General features: G+C 34.5%; 1 protein-coding gene across 4 annotated transcripts in view; it reads left to right on the top strand.

Annotated features, from left to right (window-relative positions):
- ARHGAP29 (Rho GTPase activating protein 29) overlaps window positions 1-23433 on the top strand; it is a 75630-nt gene that overhangs the window by 13084 nt on the left and 39113 nt on the right. For 2 of the 4 annotated variants that reach the window (XM_027114378.1, XM_027114379.1), the window contains exons 2-4: window positions 4079-4315; window positions 6796-6834; window positions 18122-18256. In XM_027114378.1, coding sequence (XP_026970179.1) covers window positions 4111-4315; window positions 6796-6834; window positions 18122-18256 — 379 coding nt within the window. In that variant the 5' untranslated portion in view covers window positions 4079-4110. The remainder of the gene's footprint in view (window positions 1-4078; window positions 4316-6795; window positions 6835-18121; window positions 18257-23433) is intronic. The other 2 variants (XM_027114380.1, XM_027114381.1) reach the window with 1 other exon arrangement.

Genomic DNA, 23433 nt, shown 5'->3' with positions numbered 1-23433 from the left:
TTAACATGCCCCATTCTGTTTTTGTGAAACGTGCATTTAAAAAACATAATGAAAGACCTCCAGAATGAATTTTCCTGATTTTTAAAAAGCATCTCTAGGTATCAATAGATTATTACCAATCAGAAATTTGTTGAAATAGCAGATTTCAGAAATATATGGTGGTTTTTCCTGAGATAGAAATAGTAAGATAGGGAACTATTAAGTACAGATATTTGGGTTTGTTTTACTCTTCAATTAGGCAGCCATGTGCCTAAAATGAAAATACTTCTGTAAGGATACATTTGGGGAGGAGGAACATGGGGCAAGAACATTTGATTAACACAGGCTCCTGCAGTCTTGGAAAAGCCACATTCCAGGGTACCAGAAGTTAGTGTTCACATTTCTAATACACATATTACTTAGAATTTAGAATATATAGAGAAAGTAGTTTGGCACAGTGATTTTCTCTTTGCTACAAAGTTCTTTGCGAAGTGGATAAAATGCTTTTTTTTTGTTGGTGGTTTGGAGTTGGAAGAGTTGCAGAGAATTAGGAGAGTTTCACAAATATTTTGCTCAACAGTCTGTTTGCACAGTTCAAACTTCACTTGGAAGCCATTTAGTAGGCTTCCATGAAGTCAGTTAAGTTTCTGGAATTGTTTCCAGTCCTATATTTCTTGCTCACAATTTACAGATATACTGTAGTGAAGTCACATTTTGTTCATTACTTACGTATGTTAACAGTCTCCCACAGTAAAGCACGCTAGTGATAATGGCTAACAGTTATTGAGTCTTCATGAAGAACCAAGCGTTGTGCTAAGTGCTTCCCATATTATTATCTCATTTAATTAAATTTCCAGTTGCAATCTGTTAGTAACTACATTTTATGTTACCACCAACTAGAGGATGTTCATTTTGGGACATGAGAAAGTAATGTGGATGATCTCGGAAAGTGTATAACCTCCAAACTTTCTCATTATCATAGTTCAATTTTGTGAAAGCTTGGATTAACTTTAAGTTAACATTTTTTTCAACTGTAATGTTTCCTTCAGTTTGAAATATGAAAAGTAGTAAAGTATATGTAATAAAAGTAGTACATTGCTCACCGTAATCTCGACTAGAGGTAGAGTATGACCCCTTTTAGTTCCTCTCTTCCCCATCGTTTTTGTTCGTTTACAGACATTCTTAGTCTTGACTAAATGTATTCAAGCATTTCTGAAACACTTTTTACAACTTTGGGCTACTAATTTGACAGTTAAAATAATTTTTTTTTACTGAAATAAGTGAATTGAATATCACAATCGAAGCTTGTGATATATGCTTTAAAATTTATAACCATCTTTTTACCAGTGACAATGACCAATTTTCTAATTTACTAAACTAAAAGCCATCAAAATTAATCAGAGTGACTTTATTAAGTAAGCTGCAAAAGTGATGAATTAAGCTAATAGTCTTCTCAATTAGCGATTTGTAAAAGAGCTGCCCAAACAAGGCACTTGAGTGTTTTGTTTGTTTTTGTTGGAGGGGAGACTTAGGACAATTTGGGGAGCACTATTATTATAGCTAAGTTCATTTTAGAAGTTATTTACACATTTAAGGATTAATGTTAGATAGGTTTGAAACTAGATTAAATGTAGAAATTGCATTTCCAGAAGTAATTTGAGATTAATAAGAATACTGAATAAAGGAATTTTAAAAGCCATTGAAGAAGTGTCAGGACACCTTATTTAATAATCAGAAGTAGAGAAACAATAATAGAAATCAACCTTTGATTTCAATTTTATGTACTCTTGCCGTTACTCAACTTCATATGCTTGGTTTTTTGGTAAGATACTATTTTAGAGACAGATTTTTAAAAACCGATTCTATTTTCCGTTCAAAACACTGCAACAATCCAAAGTTAAACATTTTTATTTCTGTAAAAATTAGTTGAAACTTTATAAACTTTTAAAGTTTATAAATTCATTATAAACTACTTATTTATTATTATTCATTATTAGTTCTGCAAATTCATCACTCATTCTGTGGACAGTTTTGAGTTGTTTATCCCTCATATGCGAAGCACTGTGCTTTAAGCAGAGAACGCTTGGTTAGCAAACATTGGTCATGATTTTGAGATTATAGTCTGGATAAGGAGACACGAATCACCTATGAGAACTTCGATAAGTGCAGTGATGAAAAGTATAAGATGGTGCAAAGCATATAACAGGAGATTCTGTTCTAGTTTGGTGGTGGTGGTGGTGGTTATGGGAGCAGGGGAGGTCCAGGAAGGTTTCTTTGAGGAAGTGATCTTTGAGCTGAGATCAGAATGAGTAAACAAAGAGGAAGGAGTAGTCCAGGCAAATGGAGCTGCATATAGACAGGACCCTGAATCCAACAGTTGGTGTTTCTCAAGTTGTAGGGACAGAAGCCATTATAATTCTGAGACCAATTTGGTGGGTTGCAATCGGCTTTTTAAAAAATGAAATGGGATAGGAAAGAAAACATCTGAGTACATCACCTGGCTCCTTAGCCAGAATCTGTTTTATGTTTACGCATTCCTACACACACACCACACACAAACATAACATACTTAATGTGTATACTGGCTCCACTGTGGGTCACGGTAAACAAATACTGTTGGAAAAATGAGAAAGAGGTGTGTGTGGCAGGAGTGTTAAGTGTTGAGTAGGAATTGTGACTCCAGAGGACGTTGCAGAGGTAAGTAGGAGCCAGATTTCATGCTGAGCCTTGTAGTGCACGATAGCATCTCACTTGTCTTTTGGAAGAGTTTTGAGCAGAGAAATGACGTGATGAGATTCATGTTTTGAAAATGTACTCACTACATTTGGAATGAGACAAGAATGGATGTGGAGAGATCATTAGGAAATTAGTAACAGCAGCTAGACTACTCCTTCCTCTTTGTTTACTCATTCTGATCTCAGCTCAAACATTTGAAAAATGTTTTAATAATGCTTGAGCTAATTTAATTCCTCCAGTCATTTCCTTTTTGATTTCAAACAAAATTAGGACTTTAATTACAGAAAGGTAAAAGGTAAGGATGAAGCAGAAACAAACTAAGATTTTCTTGAGTTCCAACTATGTGCCAGGTTTAGGCGTTTTAACATATGAAGTCTTTAAACTTTGAGTTCCCTTTTAATCTTCATATAGCCTGTAAGCAAATTGTACAGGTCACACATTTAGGAAGTATTCAGTAACGATTCAATTCTCAATCTTTCTCATAACAAATCTTGTATTATACCACCCTGAAATTACCAAAAATATTGCTCCAGTAATCATACATTTATTTGTTCAACCAATCCAGGTGTGTCAGATTAGTGGACATCTTTAGAACTTGTTTTCAGCAGAGAAATGTTCTTGATGAAAGGTGATAATCCAGAATATATGTGTGTGTGTGTGTGTGTATGTGTGTATGAGTATGCATTATTGAGAACATACTGTACTTGAATTTCTTTTATGTGTTGGACACTTCTATACCATTGTCTCTTTTAATGCTTACAATAATCTCATGAGGTAGGTATCGTCAGGATGTTATTTCCATTTTATAAATGAGTTTACCAAAGTGAGGAGATTAACAGCTTGTCAGGTCACGCATAGTAAGTGATGGAGGGGGATTTTGAAAACAGGTCTTTCTTTTTTCAAAGCTCATATTTCACCTTTATTTTTGAAGGTGATGTCATGGAGGGAGAATATTTTCTTCCACTAATTGACATTTCAGAATAACTTTTACAGTTTAAAAAATTCTGTACCTTAGGAGTTAAGAGGAAGTTTATTAAGAGCATGGGTTTTGGTGACAAGGCAGATGTGGGTTTAAGTACCAGTTCATTTATCAGCTGAGAGCTTAAACAAATTATTTAACCTCCAAACCTCAGGTTCCTAACTTGTGAAATGAAGAGAATAGTAGCTTGCGTATCATAGAGTTGTCAAGGTTATTGGCACTTAATAAATGGAAGTTGCTTTATCAGTAATACAGGGTTTGTTGTTGTTGTTATTGTTTTAAATAGAATATTGAGGCAGGCTTTGGGCTATTTGTGAAAATCTAGTATAATGTCCCCTGATTAATGTAGTATATGTGTTTCTCTCTTTTTCTCACCCCCTTAAGGAGTTCCGGTTTTTTGACTGTTATATGAAAGGATGATTGCTCACAAACAGAAAAAGACAAAGAAAAAACGTGTCTTGTCAACAGGCCAGCTCTCTACTGATGTTACAACTTCTGAAATGGGGCTCAAGTCCATAAATTCCAACTCCATTTTGGATCCTGATTACATCAAGGAGTTGGTGAATGATATCAGGAAGTTCTCCCATGTGTTACTATATTTGAAAGAAGCTATTCTTTCAGGTTCGTCAACTCTTTTCTCTTAGCATTCTTACTGAATAGTTTGTAAAATTTAATTGCCAGCCTAGCTACAGATAAGTGTATACACAGTAGTAGCAACAGGGTATTCTGCTTTAGTTATTCTGTTTTTTATTTTTTGCCAAATGTTTGATGTTTACAGTGTAAAGTATTTTATAATCAGATACAGTGCAATACATAGTAGAAACTTTGGTAAGTGAGGGAACAGGAATCCAAAAAAAAAAAATTCATTCTTTGGTTCTTAAAAGTTGGACCCATTTGACATGGGAGATTTTTAGATAATTGGAATTTTAGCCTTCTTGTTAATGGTAACACAGTGCATTGATTGGTCTTTAATAAGCAGACTGATGTTTTTAATTTACATTGTTGACACTTCTGCCTGGATTCAGTTTTCTATATTGTTCCTAAAAGAATCTAAAATCACTGATTTGAGTGAATTTTTTCCTCAAAAATCAAACTTAATTCTGTTTTGCTATTCTCTTCCTCAATTAAGAGATAATCACAGACTTTATTCTCTGTCTAGTTAGAAATGGATAATGGAGCATGAGACTTGATTCTCCTGAAGTAAAGAGCTCTATGTATTTGTACTCCCTGACTTGATCTTAGTACTTAAGTCTTTCAACTTTCCGTGCCTCTTTTATATCTAATTTTGATGGCAATGGTAATTAATAATCATACAGTTCCTATTCTTTTCTAATAAGTAGCAGTTCAGTCCATATTCATAGAGGTATGTCTGGATGTAGAAAAATGAAGATTCCTAGTGTTACTTATATGAGACCTTCTGAGACTTCATAGACATTTATAAGATTTCCATAAATATTTTCTGTGTTTATAAATTAGATATTCATTTTCTGACATGCGTTCTGAAAAACAGAAACTGCAACCATGTCTTCTATTTGTCCTAAATGCTGCTTTTAGGAGTTTATTTCTAACCTAATTATAATTTTCAAGTTGAAATGCCCAAAATACCTGGACTTGAATTGTAGCCTCAAAATTTTAGTATTTGAATTTTCCTTAAAATGACAATCACATAAGTCATTCTTTTGACACTATATGTATGTTTTTAGAAAAGAATTTACCTACACTTCTGTTCATTTTAATAGCTTGAGTTTGAAGTCTAATTATGGATAATTAAATGGTAATAGTTATCTTGTTAATGTGGAAAGATATTCTAAATACATTAAGCATTATACTGGTAACAGATTCATTACTAAAATGACACATCTGCCATTTATTTAAAGAAGCATAGCTTTGTAATAAAGACTTGTTTTTAACTGAGTTACTTGTTTTAAATTTGTTTTTTAATTCACATACAGTAAAATTTACTCTTTTTGTTGTAGCTGGGTTAATTTTGAATTTGAAATTTAAAATGATGTGTTAATTAACAAATCATTTACTTCACTTTAGGGTAAAATCTGATTTTATTTAATGTATCAATAAAAATAGGTTTTCATTAATATAAATAAGATTTTTAGTTAGGATATCTGTTTGTTTTTATTTGTTTTCCATAGGAGATTTATATCATTTGAAATCCTCATCTCGCATATTTATCCCTTGTTTCACAGATTTAAAATGATGGTAATTTAAAGCAAGTTGGACCCACTCCTTATCTCCACAATATTTTTATGAGTTTTAATTTGTGAGTAAACAGTTCATAGGTTAGGAAGAAAGAGGACTGAAAGCTGATCCTAAGTGAAAAGAAAAGAGAAAATTGGTAATAAGTATAAGACAGCAAAAGGAGATTACCTTTTGAGGTAAAAGGGTGTGTGTGGAAATATATATTTTAGGAGTGTGTCTGTACTTGTCTCCGTGTTTTATTTAATTTATTTAATTTATTATTTGTTTTTAGACCTTTTATTTTATATTGGAGTATAGCCAATTAACAATGTTGTGATAGTTCCAGGTGCACAGCAATGTGACTCAAGGAAATATATTTTTTACAGAAATGTAATATTAAAAATCCAAAAGGATGTTATTCTTTTAATAAGAAAACCAGTACTTCATAATTTAAGACTTGATTATATTGCTAATAATAAAAAAGCTTGCCGTTTATGATTGGTAAATTAATTTAAAAATGTGAAAACCATCTTTTGGGTAACCAACTCTCATTAGTAGGCAGTGGCCAGAGTATTTTCATTAATTTATCTTTGGATTGATTTTAATGCTTGGTTCTTCAGTCAGAGTTAAAAGGATTTATGTATGCCATCTCAGAATAAATCTTGGATTTAGCAAGAATTTGTTTTCTCTGTCTTTGCATCATTGTTATCAAAATCTAGAAATATATTCTTTAGTTTATTTGAATTGATAGAACCTTTTTTGTTTGTTGTTTTCCTTAAGGGAGTATGTGAAACATATAAATTAACCTCATTATAGATGGCAAGGAATGCTACATAATAATATGCTTCTTTAATTTTGCTCATGATTTTCAGCTTGTTAGAGTATCATACTATTTATTTATTTAATAGAATTATTACAACAATCACATGAGATCTTCAGGAAAACAGGTAAAAAGTTTAAATTCTGCAACTATTTAAGGTGGTGTTATTATATATGTTACTGGACGTAGACATAGGCCATGCTTTTGTCTCTGGGTATTGAGAAATATCCCTGGACTTCTGCTGTTCTTTAGTACCAGCATAGTTGTAAACTGTGGCCACTGTTTTTATTTTGGAGTGAGGGATCCTTGTCAATATTGTATCAGCGGCCTTGCCCGTATTTTGTCTTTTGCCTCCTTAAAAGAAGGAAGCCAAATTTTTGGTATTGTTTGTTACTTTTCAATTCATGTCAGTTGGCTGTTAAAAAGCTAAAAAGTTAACTTTTAAGAATATAGACTGTGGGTATACTAATCACCTTTTGATGTTATCTGAATACCATTTTCTCTATGTACTTTACCTGTCATGAGGCAATGGTGTGTAAAATCACTTGACTACTGCTTCAAGTGTTAAATCATGTTGTTGAGACTAGGCTTAGGTTAATAGCTTTGTGATAGGTTTATAGCCACATTTCCCTTTCCTAAACTAGTTACAGAGATGACATATAATTGTATATGGTGCTTCACATTTTACAGAGTACTTTTACATACAAACGGTATTTAATCATGCAGTCCCCACAAAGGCAGGTACTTTTAGACCTGTTTCACAGATGAGTTGTATGTATAATTTAGATTATGTGATTTCATCAACCTCTTATTGCTGATAAATAGTGGTTTCATTTGGAACCCAGAGGTCATGAATGCAGAATGGTGTGTTCTTTTCTTGCTATCTCAGCTGCTTCACGTGGCAGGTACTATAAAAACACTGCTCAGTTTCCATTATTTCATTAACCAATTCTGTTTTCCGTGGGGTTTATCTCTACCTGCACTATCCAATATGGTAGCCTCTAGACATATGGCTATTTAAATTTAATTAAAATTTAAAATGCAGCTCAGTTGCAGTACCATGTTTCAAGTGCTTATTTGCCACCTCTGGTTAGTGGCTACCATTTTGGATGGTGAAGTTATAAAAATTACCATCATTAACAGAGATTTCTATCAGACAGTGATGGTATAGACATTTGGCATTTATCAATCTCAAGAATATTGAGATGAATTTTTGAGCTATAAGTATTTTTGATTTGTATAGCATGAAAAGGAAACCTAGAAAAAGTTGTTATTGGAGGAAATTAAAGAAAATTTTACCTAGAAATAGGAATTCTTGGAATCTCCCTCAAACTGCCTTTGGAATGTTAGCTTTCATGCCATTCTTTGATTTGAACTAGCAGATCACTTTCCAAGCATTTTATACAAGTTGGTGAGATTGGTAGTAAGGAATGGCAGAAAGAGCTCAGGAAAGAGAATCACACAATCTAGGTTCTAGGCCTAGTTCTGCTATCAACTAGTTTTGGAATATGGCTTAAGTCATTTAATAATTTGTTAAGAATGAGGCACTTACACCAGATGCTATTGATTTTATAATTCTGTGATCCAAAAATTGATTAGAGTTGGAAATTCTACGTTGTTCGGAATATTGACAATTCAAGGCTGAAGAAAACAGCTAAGTATTTGTTTTCAAACTATGTAATGCATTTTAGAGGACATTCGCCTCCCACCAGTCTGTAGGATTTTTTTTTTTTTTTTTTATTCGGCACGCGGGCCTCTCACCGCTGTGGCCTCTCCCGCCGTGGAGCACAGGCTCCAGACGCGCAGGCCCAGCGGCCATAGCCCACGGGCCCAGCCGCTCCATGGCACGTGGGATCTTCCCGGACCGGGGCACGAACACACGTCCCCTGCATCGGCAGGCGGACCCTCAACTACTGCGCCACCAGGGAAGCCCTGTAGGATTTTTTAATGTGAGTTTTATGATAAGTTTCTTAAGTGTGGGTTTATGAAATTTTCCCAAGTGAGAACGTGAAGCTCGTATTGCAGTAGGTGTTGATGAACTGATTAGAGAAAATTAGTGTCTGCCAAAGAACTCTTTGCCCCCAACAGAGTTAAGATATGTATGCACTGTCTCTACTGTTTTTTTTTTCTTTTAATTAATTAATTATTTTGGCTGCATTGGGTCTTCGTTGCTGCACACCGGCTTTCTCTAGTTGGGGCGAGTGGGGGCTGCTCCTCATTGCGGTGCGTGAGCTTCTCATTGCAGTGGCTTCTCTTGTTGCAGAGCACAGGCTCTAGGTGCGCGGGCTTCAGTAGTTGTGGCTCGTGGGCTCTAGAGCGCAGGCTCAGTAGTTGTGGCACACCAGCTTAGTTGCTCCGTGGCATGTGGGATCTTCCCGGACCAGGGCCCGAACCTGTGCCCCCAGGCAGATTCTTAACAACTGTGCCACCAAGGAATTCCTCTACTGTTTTTATTTACAAAAAGTGGAGAGCTTAATGAGGGAGATCAGAGGACTATGAACATGCTTACTTAGATAGGGTAAGTGATAGTTTGTTTTTTGTTTTTTGTTTTTTGTTTTTTTAGTGATAGTTTGTTGATTCTCTGTCTACTACCTATTTCCAGGAGGAGGTTACCCTGTAGTCTTATATAAGTAGCAGATGTGGAATTTGAAGTTTTAGATCTCCATCTTGTGTCATTAAGGTGCATTATGAATAATTACAGGGCAAAATTTTCATCTTATGTTAAAATGCTGAAGGCACGCAATTATGCATATGTCCTTTGTATTTAAATATAACACTGCGGGATTAATGTATGTGCAGTCTAAGTACCAGTTCAGGTTTATGGTTGCCCCTCTGAGGAATAATGTGTTCTGAATTCCAAAGAACACATTCATAAATGTTCTTCTAGTTTATACAGTAATCTTAAACTCTCTCTTTGTGACATACCTTCCCATTCCCAGGTGGAACACCGTGCGTGGAAGTTCAAAATCTGGGAATTTGAAAAGTGCAAGGCTTTTAATTCAGCTAGAAAGAGTAGTGCAAATTGCTTAATTTGTCTGGTACTCAATGCTTGGCAGTGTCCATTGCCGTTATAACATATATTTGAAGAAAAATTGGCAGTTAGTCTAATACTTCTTGTAGCTTTTTGATTATGTAACACTGTTTTTTAAATGGATTTTAATAAAAGTTTACTGTTGTGACAGTGGTGGCTTGTTTTTCTGTTTTGTTTTTTAAATAGGCTAGAAAGGAAGATTAAACTTTATCATCAGTTTTAGATAAACTAGTTCTCTCATTATTAAAAATGATTTCTAATTTGAGTGTATCACTTTTAATTTGTAAAAATGTAACTGATCTCTTAAGTGATAGCTTTTGATGAATTCTGGGTCCTAAATTTGACAGAACTATAGTCAGAAGTGGTATATTAACTTTCTAAAGCAAATTTTATTGAAAGAAGGAATTATGTAAAAATTTTAATGGCATTAAATATTATGTTCTGTTGTGAGAGGGAAGTTCTGTATAAATTTTCAAAGTCTTAATTGAAATCCTGTCTTGTGGATTACCCCAGTTTTTTTCCAGAGTAAATGAACATACAGGAGGATGTGTAAATTTATTTAGGCAAATTCCAGTGAGTATTAATTTTACCATTGTTGACTATTACTTAACTTTCACCCTCTATAGTGTGCAAGATATTTTGTGAAATATTGGAAACATTAAGTTGCTAGTCTCAGATATGTCCTCCTGCTATGTTTTTTTAGAAGTAAACCTCTCTAGAAGTGATTTCCAATGGTTACCGTTTAGGAAAAGCTAATATGAATGTTAGTAGTTTATGGCTTAGTGCCTAGAAGGTACAAAATGAATCCTTGAGGAATGAAGTATGAAATCCAGGTAGCTCATTTATTACACATGTGCCAGCTCTTAGGAGATAGCTTTCCTCTTCTGCACTTACCTAGAATGGCTTACATAATGTTACCATTTACAGTAGTTAACTAGTATATTTGATTGGAAGTTAAAGCCTGTTAAATCACAGATTGCAGAGTATACCTGTCATTAAGCTATAACTTCTTTAACCATGTTAAAGTTCTAGAGCCAGAACCCTGAGGTGGAATCCTCATTCTGCCACTGTTTGTATATAGCCCTGGGCCAATTATTTATATTCTCTGCCTCAGTTTCACGTCTGCTAAAAGGAGATAATAGTACCTACATTATTGAGTTGTGAAAATTAAATAAGTTCATAATTCATTTATATAAAGCTCATAGAATAAGTGTTTTAAAATGTCAGCTATTATTATTTTTACAATCCCCAAGTGGCTGGATAACGAAAGCTGCACTTTAGGCTTCATTTTATCCTGTAAATTCAGGAGTCATTACAGAAAAAAAGAAGTGAGTTTCCTAGTGATAAGTTCTGAAACTTTTTCCTTCCTTCTTGTTTTCATTGCTTTCCCAGAGGGGTTAAGCTGAATTAACAAGACTGATTTTAAAAATTATTGTCAGTTTTTTTAAAATCAAGGAAAAACACCGTAGTTTTTTCATTTATTTACATAAGCATTTCCATGAAGTGTTTGCAATATAAACACTGTGGTATTGTGTTAATGCATGAGAACCAAAAAGTGGAACTGGCTAATCTGTTCTCACTTGATAAGCTGAATGAAGCAGAAAATAAATGGCACAAATGAATGAAACAATAAATTAAAATTCAGATTACCATATAGGGATGGTAGATAAACAAGCAAACATTGGGATACAGGAGTTTTACTCTTCTATATAGCTGGTGTTAAGACTGGTTGAACATTATAATATTTGCATATATAATACCTTTGTGGTATAAATTGAATTATTACATTTACAACGTGACTACTATAAAACTTAAAAATTACCTGGTAATTATATGACTAAATTAAGTACTATAACTTGATAGGTATAGAAATATTTTTGTAAAATATACTCTTAATTATGATTTTATTTCTAAGTAATTTACTAATTTAGACTTTACATATAAAATTAAATTGAAATTTAACTTTAATGTCTCTTTTTCATTAGCCAAAATATTGTGGGACCATACTGTAATTTGTTACTGAGTGTAATTCTGTGTGAGACAACTCTGTTTTCAAAGGTATTTAGTTTGAATGGTTTACAGATTTAATAGTAATAATAGCTTACATATATTAAGACTGTAAAGCAGTTTCATTTCTGTTAATTTATTTGATATTCACAACAACTGTTTTACTGATGATGAATCTGAGGTCAGAGAAACTGAGAGTTTTGTTTATGGTCATTTCAAGCAAGTGGCAGATCAAACATTGGAATTCAGGTTTCTTGCTTTAAATCTATTGTTTTCTACCACACCAATCAGCTACTTACCTTTCTTCTGTATTAGGGAAGAAAAATTACTCTCTCTTTTGCTTTGTTCATTGCTGCTGCTGTTGATGTGGGGATATTTAGTGTTGGTGAAGGAGCTGCCTAAATTTAAAGCTTTCTGAAAAAAAAAGTTCATGAGGCTTTTGCTTCATAAAAATAATTTGAGGTAGCTTTATTCTACCATAAGAAAATAGAACATTGGAACATTTTTACCACTCGTAAAGCGTAATTAAGGGCTTGCTATTTTATAAAGTCCCAGCTGAAGTATTATCAGAATATACTGATGTCCTAGTAGTTGACTCATCTACTCAAATACATAGGAGAATTTATGAATCTTTGTAATTAACGCTTGTGAAATTTAGCCATCTTGTTCATTTCTGTTGACTTATAGGCTTCAGAGATGTGTTGAATCACAGGAAATTAGACTTATTTATAGGGTAATTTGAGATACTTCTGAAATTTCTTACTAAATAACTCAGTTATTGTTTTCTAGTATTTTGCTTTGAAACAACTTCAGTATCTGTTTATAAGGGCTTCCTTGTAGGAAAAAAAGAATTTCAAATTGGTAAAACATTTATGTTGACAATTATTGGAATGTTCTACAGTGATTTTAAAGAAAAATTATAGCAGCAATCCTCAGGACCCGTTATGCTGTTAAAAATTATTGAGAACCCAGAAAAGTTTTTGTTTTTGTGGGCTGTATCTGTTACTATTTACTGTGTTAGAAATTAAAACTAGGAACATTGAAAAACGTATAATAATATGTTTTTAAAACGTACAAAAACACTATAATAATTTTGAAATATGTTTATTCCACATAGTTAATTTCCTTGCCTCTGAGAAGACCAGAATTTACTAACTTGGTTTATTTAGGCATTTAAACCATTAGTATTTTGTAGTTCTTGCTTAATATCCAACCCTGATTTTGAATATTGATGTTGTTGGCACACAAAAATCAAGCTCTTTTGTCTTGAGACCTCAAAATAAGACAAAGTATTTTTACTTAGTATTTCCTCAGTATGTTAGTATCTGTAGATTTTATTGTGAAACATCAGTAGGGGATAGAAATGACTGGCTTTCCTTTCTCTCTCTCTCTTTTTTTTTTTTTTGACCACACTGTGCGGGATCTTAGTTCCCTGACCAGGGATTGAACTTGGCTCCCAGCAGTGAAAGCGCAGAGTCCTAACCACTGGACCACCAGAGAATTTCCACCTTTCTCTTTTTTAAGGCAAACATAGATTAGGCTTCAGAAAGAGTATAGCACAACTCGTTATGACATTAGATTCAGCCTTGGTTTTGACAAGTAGGCAGAACTATTACCATAAAATAGCTTTATTTAGTTATATATATATATATATATATATATACTATATATATAAAACAAAGGATAGACTTTGCAATGCAAAACTGGGAAAAAATACATTTATATTATTTTTTATAGGTATTCAAATTGTATTATTGTCCCAGAAGTTTCTTTCATTTCGAAGCTACTTGATTCTATTTCAGACCTAGTCTATGTTGTTAACCTATTTCTACTTCTGTATAAACTAAAAACAATAGCTGCCAACATTTCTGGAGGGCTTACTGTGTTCCAGTCACTATTCCAAGTGCTTTATGTGTTTTAACTCATTTAGTCCAACAACCCTATGAAGTAGCTACCAATAGCTTCTTTTTTTTTAATAGATGAGGCACAGAGAGGTAAGTAACTTGCCCAAGGTTTATCAGCCATGGAGTTGGAATTCAAATTCAGGCAATCTGTTTCTAGAAACTACGCTTTTAACCAACCACTAAGCTGTATTGCCTCAGCTAAGTAAACCGACCAAACTAATATCCACAGTGATAAAACAGACAAAATAGATAGTGATCATTTAATTAAGATAATTCTTGAAATTACATGCTTACATTTTCCTTAGGAATTAAAAAATTATAAATGAATTTTTAAATTATAAAAGTAATATATGTTTATGGGAAAAATTCCAACAGTACATAAAATTTCTAAAATCTTTTGTCCATTTCTATTTCATTTATTAGACTATTTTTAGAACAGTTTTAGATTTGCAGTAACATTGAGAAAATAGTACAGAGTTCCCATATACTCCTACACCCAGTTTCCTCTATTTGTTAACATCTTACATTAGTATGGTACATCTGTTAGAGTTAATGAACCAATATTTGATAATAATGATATATTATTATTAATTAAAGCCCATAGTTTATTCAGATTTCCATAAATTGTTTCTAATGTCCTTTTTCCCTTCCAGAATTGTATCATTACATTTAATTGTTGTGTCTCTTTAAGCTCTCCTTAGTTATGACAGTTTCTCAAACTTTCCTTATTTTTGATGACCTTGACAGTTTTAAGGAGTACTGGTCAGGTATTCTGTAGGATGTGCCTTTTTTTTTTTTTTTTTGGCTGCCTTGGGTTTTCGTTGTTGCGCGCGGCCTTTAGTTGTGGCGAGCAGGGGCTACTCTTCGTCGTGGTGCAGTGGCTTCTCTTGTTGCAGAGCGCGGGCTCAGTAGTTGTGGTGCCCGGACTTAGTTGCTCCACGGCATGTGACCGCGGCATGTGAGATCTTCCCAGACCAGGGCTTGAACCCATGTCCCCTGCATTGGCAGGTGGATTCTTAACCACTGCGCCACCAGGGAAGTCCCGGATGCGCCTTGATTAGAATTTGTCTGATGTTTTTCTCATGATTAGACTGGTGTTATGGGATACTGAGAAGAAGCTAACAGATGTAAAGTGACATATTTCTTATGTCATTATCAAGAGTACATGATTTATCACTGTTAATGGTGACCTTGATCACCTGTCATAAGACGTAGTTGTCAAGTTTGTTTAGTTTAATCTTTTCGTCCCCCTTTCCATGTTGTACTCTTTGGAAGGAAGTCACTGTGCACATGCTTCACCTCCTTGAGGACAAAATATCTATATAAATTATTAGGAATTCTTTTATACAAGAGAGTTGTCTCTTTCCTTCCATTTATTAATTTATTCAGACGTTTATTTGTATCAATATGTACTCATGGATATTTACTTTATACTTTGAGTTATAATCCAGTGCCACTTTTTAAATTTATTGCTCAAATTTTTCCACCTTTGGCCATTGGGAGGTCTTTCAGTTGGTTCCTGTGCACCCTTGGCATACCCTCTTCAGTGTGAGGGTTTTTTTTTTTAAGCTCTTACTTTCTGGCATTACAAGATGCTCCTAACTCATCTTGTGTATTTTCTGACACAGTCCTAGAACCAGCCATTTCTCTAAGGAGCCCTGGTTCCTTTTATTGGAGAATGGTATTAGAAACCAAGATCAGGGTGCTAGGTATGTTTGTTGCTACTGGGGCATCATTTCTTTTAGGCCCTTTCACCTGATGAAGAAAAGAAATATATGTATGTGTACTAACCTGTATATATACACACATCTATAAATATTTCTAGCCACCTATATCTATGATAAACTAAATACGAATTCTTACAGAAGTATCCAACTCTAATCTATCACCACATGGATCATTATAGCCTCCTCTCCCTGCTTATTTGTAAATTTCCATTCCAACAGTGAGATTCCTGGCTCCCACCATCCACCATCCAGTTACCTAGTTATTCACTTCCAGGATACATGTATAGCAATATCAACATTTTTAACCTGAATCTTCATTGAAAACACTTTCTCAACTAGAGTACAGTGCTTATGTGCATTTCCTTTGCCTTTAATCTTATAGACTCCAGTCACTTCCAAAGCTGCTTAAGCCAGCACCTAATCGCCTGTGTTTCTTTTTCTATTATTAAAGTTTTTGGATGAATGAGTTGGATTTTTTCCTGAAGGCACTCTATTCTCTCTCCTTCCATCACTACTTGAACTATTCTTTCTTTACCCCTTCCTGGGATACTCTTTGCCCTAATATACCCAGCTCCCCACCTTGCACTCACCTTGCCTGCTTCTCTTATACTACTTATTTCTCTCTCTTGATAATGCTGTTAATGAATGGAATATTTGATAGATGATAGAATTACTTGTTTTTGTTTTTTATCCTATAGACAGTTTTTCTAGTGATTATCTTTTAACATTTCTGGAAAAAATTGCATAGTTATAAAACATTTGTTTTTTAATTTAAATCAGCATCTTACTCTTTTTTTTTGATATTGGGGGTAGGAGTTTTATTAATTAATTAATTTATTTATTTTGCTGTGTTGGGTCTTCATTTCTGCGCGAGGGCTTTCTCTAGCTGCGGCAAGCGGGGGCCACCCTTCATCGCAGTGTGCGGGCCCCTCACTATCGCGGCCTCTCGTTGCAGAGCACAGGCTCCAGACGCGCAGGCTCAGCAGTAGTGGCCCACGGGCCTAGTTGCTCCGCGGCATGTGGGATCCCCCCAGACCAGGGCTCGAACCCACGTCCCCTGCACTAGCAGGCGGACTCTCAACCACTGAGCCACCAGGGAAGCCCTAAAACACTCTTTTAAGAAATGTTTTTGATTGTTTTTTAAGCTCTTTCAATAGGGAGACAGTATTAAGAGCTTAGCTTCTAGAATTATACTCTCTGGGTTCAAATTCTGACTTGGTAAACTTAGGTTTGCCTCAGCTTTCTCATCTGTATGATGGAGATTTAAAAAATCATCTACTTAATAGAAATGATGTGAAAATTAAATGAGATAATAGGTTTTAAGTGCTTTTAACAGTGCCTGGTACATAGGAAGCACTTAATAAATGTGCCATTGTTAAACACTAGTGCTATGTGTAAGGTTATAGAAGTGAACATTACATCAGAGTATTGTATTTCAGGTGGTTGTCTTTTCAAACTTTTGAGGATTACTTCTGGATTTTTTAAAAAATTATTTATTTCTTTGTTTTTGGCTGTGTCGGGTCTTTGTTGCGGCACGTGGGCTCTTCATTGTGGCGTGCGGGCTCTTCATTGCAGCGTGTGGGCTTCTCTCTAGTTGTGGCACGCAGGCTCAGTAGTTGTGGCATGCGGGCTCAGTAGTTGTGGCGTGTGGGCCTAGTTGCCCCACGGCATGTGGGTATCTTAGTTCCCCGACCAGGAGTTGAACTCACGTCCCCTGCGTTGGGAGGCGGACTCTTTACCACTGGACCACTGGGGAAGTCCCTACTTCAGGGGTTTTACAGGTTAGGATGACTATACTTTCTGGTTTGCCTGGGATGGTGATCCAGGGATATGCCTGTTTGCTGGCATGATTATGAGTAGTACCCACCTTTTCTCTTGCTAGAGTATTTTGGTTTGGAAGATAAATTATATGGTCACCTTATTTCCAGGGGTTATAAAACATTGTCTGTGTCCCTCTGACCAGGGCTGCTGTAAAATGGGTAGAGCAGACTAGGGCTAGGCAGGTAGGGACTGGGAAAGAAGCACACCTAAGAGAGCAGTACTGCTCTGTTTCAGCTGCTTGTGGCCAAGGTGGATGTGGGCCTGGTATAACCAGATTTTGATTTTTCAAGAGTAGGCATAAATCTGGAGCTTTTGTAATGATCCCCCAATTTTTCATCATTGGCAGTTATTTCAATTTTTCTAAAAAGTACAGAATTTCATTGAACCATATAAAGATCTATGCATTTTATTGTATGTAAATTATATCACAGTTTTAAAGATGTGCAGGTCAGGTGGTGGTCCTTATATATATGCCTGTGAGTTGCTCATTTCTAATATCTTAATGCAAAGAGTCAATTCTTACACAGAAACTTAACATGTAAGTGCTATTTAATATTAGTTAATATATCAGGCATTATAGGGCTTTAACTCTGTTACCATATATATTAAAAAGTATATTATAGTAAAAACTGTAAGACAGGAAAAACTTGTAAAGTTGCCCCAAGGGAAATCTGGAGAGCACATTTAGACTGAGAAAACTGAAAAAGGTAGTGCTAAGTTGACCATGACTGTGAGTGACTTTGAAATCTTTAATGAATTAAAATGATTATGGATTTTTGAAGGCTAAATAAATTGCATATAATTGCAGTAGTGAAAATAAAAGTGAACATACAGTAGGCAAAAGTTGTGGAGCCGCTGCTTCTACCTGAAATGTGCTTCAAAATGGTTGATTTAACAAATTAAAAAAATTTTTTTCTTCTTAAGACTGTTTTAAAGAAGTCATTCATATACGTCTGGACGAACTTCTTCGTGTTTTAAAGTCTGTAATGAATAAACATCAGAACCTCAATTCTGTTGACCTTCAAAATGCTGCAGAAATGCTTGCTGCAAAAGTGAAAGGTAAGAAAGATAATATTAGCAGTGGGTTGGCATGGGCAAAAAGGATCCAGGTGATACATTTTCGTTTATAATGGTTATAGAACCATCTCTCTTGGCATCTATATGATGTGTATCAGTAGGAGTTATATACACTTTGGTATTTAAATATCCCCACTGAATCACACCTAAAATTCTCTTTCTTTTAAAAATTAAAACTTTATTTGGCAGGAAACACTCTAAAAATGCTAACTGAAATGAACTGAACAACTGTGGTTTACAATTTTTGTGTTTTTGAAAGAATGTATGCTCTTTTGAAGTAGGTTATTAGGGTACAAAAAGTCTTTGTTATCTGAGGACAGTTGGTGCTGGAAAATGGCCATTTGTAGTTATTCCACTTAAAGGAGGGAGACAAATGGAGAAAAAGAAGACTTAATTGGGACCTTATTTTCAAATGTGGAAAAATGAAACTAAAATTGGAAAATAAGTTTATCATATATGTATATGTGTGTATATATATATGTGTGTGTATATATATTACATGTGCTAAAAGAAGTAAGAATTGGGACATTATCCTTTGAAGAAATGATTTGCCACCAAAAATTGTTAGAATCTGTTATCCTAGGCTGCATTATATAAAGATTGAGGGTGAAGATTATATAAAGATTGAGAAGAATGTGACTGGAACTAGGAAGTTCAGTTAGGAGATTGTTAGAAATAATGGGCTAGATGAGGGTTAATAGTCTGATTTAAGGCAGAAGCTGGGGTGTGGTAGTCGTGGAATGTGCTTGTCACAGGAGAGGGGATGGCTGTTGAAGAAACATAGGACAGGTTGAATGTTAGGGCTTAAGTTGAAGTTTGGAGTTGAGCACGTGGACTTGAGTGTTGTTGGTCTGTGGGTGGTGATGCAAGAGGATGACACCAACTCAGAGTGTACAAACTAAGTAGAGGACTGAGTATGAGATCCCAGGGACAGAGGGAAGATAGAGGAACCTGAAAAACACTAAAGAAGTAGGGAGATGATCTGGAGAAAGATGTTATGGAATTTTAGAAGTGTCATATTCTAGGAAGTGATTGTCAGTGTTAAATGTCAATCTGATAGGTAATATGAATTAAAATGTTTAACAAAAGTGAGTCACCATGGGTTGAGTAAGGAAACAAAAGGCTTCTTTGGGCAAAGGGATTACCTGTCCTGAGTCTCAAAGGTCAGGTGGGCATTAATGGGGTTAGAGTGGGGATTGGCACTGTGATAAAGGGTGCTTGTGTGAGAACTCCGGATGTGAAGAACAGGATGTGATTAATGAACATACTCACATGTAGAGAGGGTAAAGGGCAAGTGTCAAGGGGATGAGGCAGGAAGAGAAAATAAAAACCTTGTCAATAAAATATAGTCCATATACTTAAGAACTGCCTTCCCTACTTTTTATGTAGATTAATCATGTTTGCATGGTTCTCTTTTTTCTGTATTTCAAGCACTGAAAAAAATGTAGATGGCTTCAAAATGGATAGCTTCTGTTGTGCCTCTTAAAAATGCTTAGTAACCAAATTTGTTTTAAAATAGATTGTTTGTAAGTGCAATTTAACTTAAGTTAGGGAAATTTGTGTCTGTAGATAGTAAAATTTCCATGCTTGGAAATAGCACCACAGTTCATTCAATTGTTGTCAGTAGCTATTGTGTGCAGTCAGGATGTCCTGGGGAAGGAGTGTGTCTGTTGATGTCCACATTCCAGAAACAGACTTGAAGAAAGTGGCCTCTCAGCTGCCTTATAGATCTTTTTTTCTTTGAGGTAAAGCAATCTTTTGAGTATTATTTCCCTCTAAGACTGTCTTTACTCTTGGAATTATTGTTACGATTTTACTTTTTTGTTGGATGAAATTTTAAAACTTACTTTGTTGTTGGGGAACTTACTCTGTTTCAGTAGGACTCCATGATGCTAGAAAACTTTAAAAATTGTGTTTTCTTTGGTGTAAGTTTAAGTTTTTAAATAAACCACCCCCCATCTTATTGTTGAGGCCATGTAAAAATATCATTGATAACCCAAATGAAAAATATTCAGTAACGTGGAAAATTGATGTCAAATTGGAGCTTATTTAATTCTTTCATTGAATGGTAATTTTGTTTTCAAACCCTGGAAAGGCAAGGGGGAGGTAGAAATCATTTTTGAATGTCTATCTTGTGGCAATCTGAATGTTTTGGATACGCTGTCTACTTTCATGTTTTCAAAAAACTTACAAAGGTACATTTTTACTTCTATATTAAAGAGGAAAACTTAAAAACTATTGTATATTATGATCAGAAAGCTGTCAGGAATGTGATCATTTTGTCTTAACCTCCTAATTACATTTAAAAAACAGTGGTAACCTGACTTGCTTTGGAGATCTTGCAACTGTCAGATGCATTTTGCAAACATACCAAACCATTAAAAAATAACATATACAGAGTGATAACTTTAGATCAGGGAGGTATAATCTTATTTGTGCTGCTGCAGGTTTGAATGCATGAAATCTATCCACTTCCTATGCATAATAAGAATAAGTGCGTTGGAATAAACTTGGAATCTTTTAACATCTCTTATTTTTTATTTTAAATGTAGAATTTACCTTTTAATAACTTTAAAAGAAGAATCCTTAGCTTTTCCCCATTCATTCTAATAGTGATTTGTATTTCCTGTGTCTCCTCTTGTTTCCAAGCAGGAAGTTCAGTCTTACAAAATATTTGCAATATGGTAAGAGAGATACAGCTTATTTGTGAAGTAGATGAAGGCATCGTAGCTCTCAGTAATTTATTGTGTACTTAGTATTTGTGTTTTCATCATTTAGAAGTATTCTGGTAAATCTTATTTGTAATATAATTTAAAAGGACCATTTTTAAGGTTTTTCATGATTTGTATTTTGCCCTATATTTAAAATTTGGAAACAAAAAAGAAAAATAAGCTTTAATTATGCATCCAAAATTGTAGATGCCTCATGTTTTCTTTCTGTTTTGAAGCTTTTTTAATAGGCAATTCATTCACGTGATTCATAGTGCAAACGGTATAAAAGAGTATTCAAACAGTGAAGTGTCTTTCTACCTCAGACGTTAGCCACCATTCCTTTCCCTAGATAAGCAACAGCTATTACTGGTTTTTTGTGTATCTTTCCAGAGACATTATACACATATAGAAGCAAACACAATATGTTCTCTCCTTTACACAAAGGGTAGCATTCTGTTCCTTGCTCATTGTTCTGAGTTATCTGTATATAAAAAGTTGTCTTCTTTTGTTGTTATTTGTTTTGTTTTTTCAAAGCTGCATGATAATCCATTATACTGATGTACTATAATTAATTTAACCAGTTCACTACTAATAGATGTTTGGATTGTTTCCAGGTTTTTTTGGTTACAAACAGTGCTTCAATGAATAGCCCTGTATATTCCTAGGTGGGTAGTTACTGGAACAGAGCGCATGTGCATTTATATTTTGTATATTGCTAAACGCCCTCTGTAGAGGTTCTGTCCTTCTGTTAGCCGTGCTGAAGAAGCTGATTTCCTACCCCTTTGCCAGCAAAGCTGGTTACCAAACTTTGTTATCCAATCTGATAGTAAAAACTGGTATCTCAGTATAGATTTGATTTGCATTTGCCTCATTTTGAGTACAGTTGAGTATCTTTTAATATGTTGCAGTCATTTGCATATCCTTTTATGTGACTTGACTGTTTATTTTTTTCTTGATAGTTGGTCTTTTTTTAGTATTGATTTATAGAAACTTCATATAAGTGAAATTAGCCCTTAATTTTTGATATAAGTTGCAGATTTTCTTTAGTTTGTTTTTTTATCTTTTGATTTGCTTATGGTATTTTGTTTTATTTTGCATTTCTATCTCAATCTTCTATGTGCCTTTTTTTTTTTTTTTTTTTTTTTTTTTGCGGTACGCGGGCCTCTCACTGTTGTGGCCTCTCCCGTTGCGGAGCACAGGCTCCAGACGCACAGGCTCAGCGGCCATGGCTCACGGGCCCAGCCGCTCCACGGCGCGTGGGATCTTCCTGGACCGGGGCACGAACCTGTGTCCCCTGCATCGGCAGGCGGACTCTCAACCACTGCGCCACCAGGGAAGCCCTTTTGTGCCTTTTGTATGCTTTCTGAGTATTAGGGAAGGATTTCCCTGCTTGGAGATTATAGTAGCATTCTCCACTGTTTTTTCTTTTAATGTTTTCATGGTGTTATTTATTAAATTTAAATCTTTGATACATTCTAGAGTATCTATGTTTCTAGCTAATTTATTGAATAATTCATATTTTCCCCATCGGTTTGAGATGCCATCTTTATCATAAACGCACTAAATCGTCACATATATTTATTTCTGGACCTTATTCTGTCCCCTTGATTTGTTTAGTTATGTGCCAGTACCATACTGTCTTCATTGTGGTTTTATAGTATGTTTTAGTGTCTGGTTGGGGTAGCTTCTCTTTCCATTACTCTTTTTGTTCAGGTTTTTATTTTTCCATCAAGATTTTTGAATTGGCTTGTCTAGTTCCAAAAAATACCTATTGGTATTTTGAGGGTGATTTGAGTTAAATATGTAAATTTATAAATTAATTTATAGTTAAGTTTATGAATGTATAAATTATAGTTAATTTATAATTAAATTTATAAATAAAATTAAGGAGCATTTATATACTTAGCATTTTTATCTGAGAATATGGTATGCATTTAAGTTCTTCAGGTTGTCTTTTTTTGTTTCTCAGAAGCAATGTGAAGTTTTCAGTTTATAAATCTTGTAGCTTTTGTTTTGTTTTTCTCCCTAAGGAATTTTCCCTGTGCAAATGGTGAAAATTTTCTTCCATTATATCTTTTAATTCGGTGGTTTTCAAACTTTGGCTTTTGATTTATGACATCGAGTTAGTGAATTGTAACCAGCATTTTAAAATATGAAAGAGAATAGAAAAGAAAAATCAGAGTGTAACACTCATTGTATAAGACTTAAGGATATTTCAGAAACTTTGTAGGTGTTATGTAACTGATAACTATTATGTGTATATGGTATACTTGGTCATGATGTGATATGTATTTCTTACCGAAGGTTGTGGTAAAACTGTTTGAAAGTTGCTGTTCTAATAGGTTATATGTATGAAAGCTATTCATGTGTTTTCTTAAAGAGATACTAAATGTGTCTTAGTGCTCATTGTTGTGACTTAATAGGGAACCCAAGGGAGACAATTATTTA

The sequence above is a fragment of the Aethalodelphis obliquidens genome, unplaced genomic scaffold (assembly GCF_003676395.1).
Source record: "Aethalodelphis obliquidens isolate GAN/ISIS:26980383/991018 unplaced genomic scaffold, ASM367639v1 scaffold13, whole genome shotgun sequence".
Taxonomy (NCBI): domain Eukaryota; kingdom Metazoa; phylum Chordata; class Mammalia; order Artiodactyla; family Delphinidae; genus Aethalodelphis; species Aethalodelphis obliquidens.
Note: the sequence above shows the minus strand (reverse complement) of the source record. Positions and strands in the feature narration are given on the sequence as shown.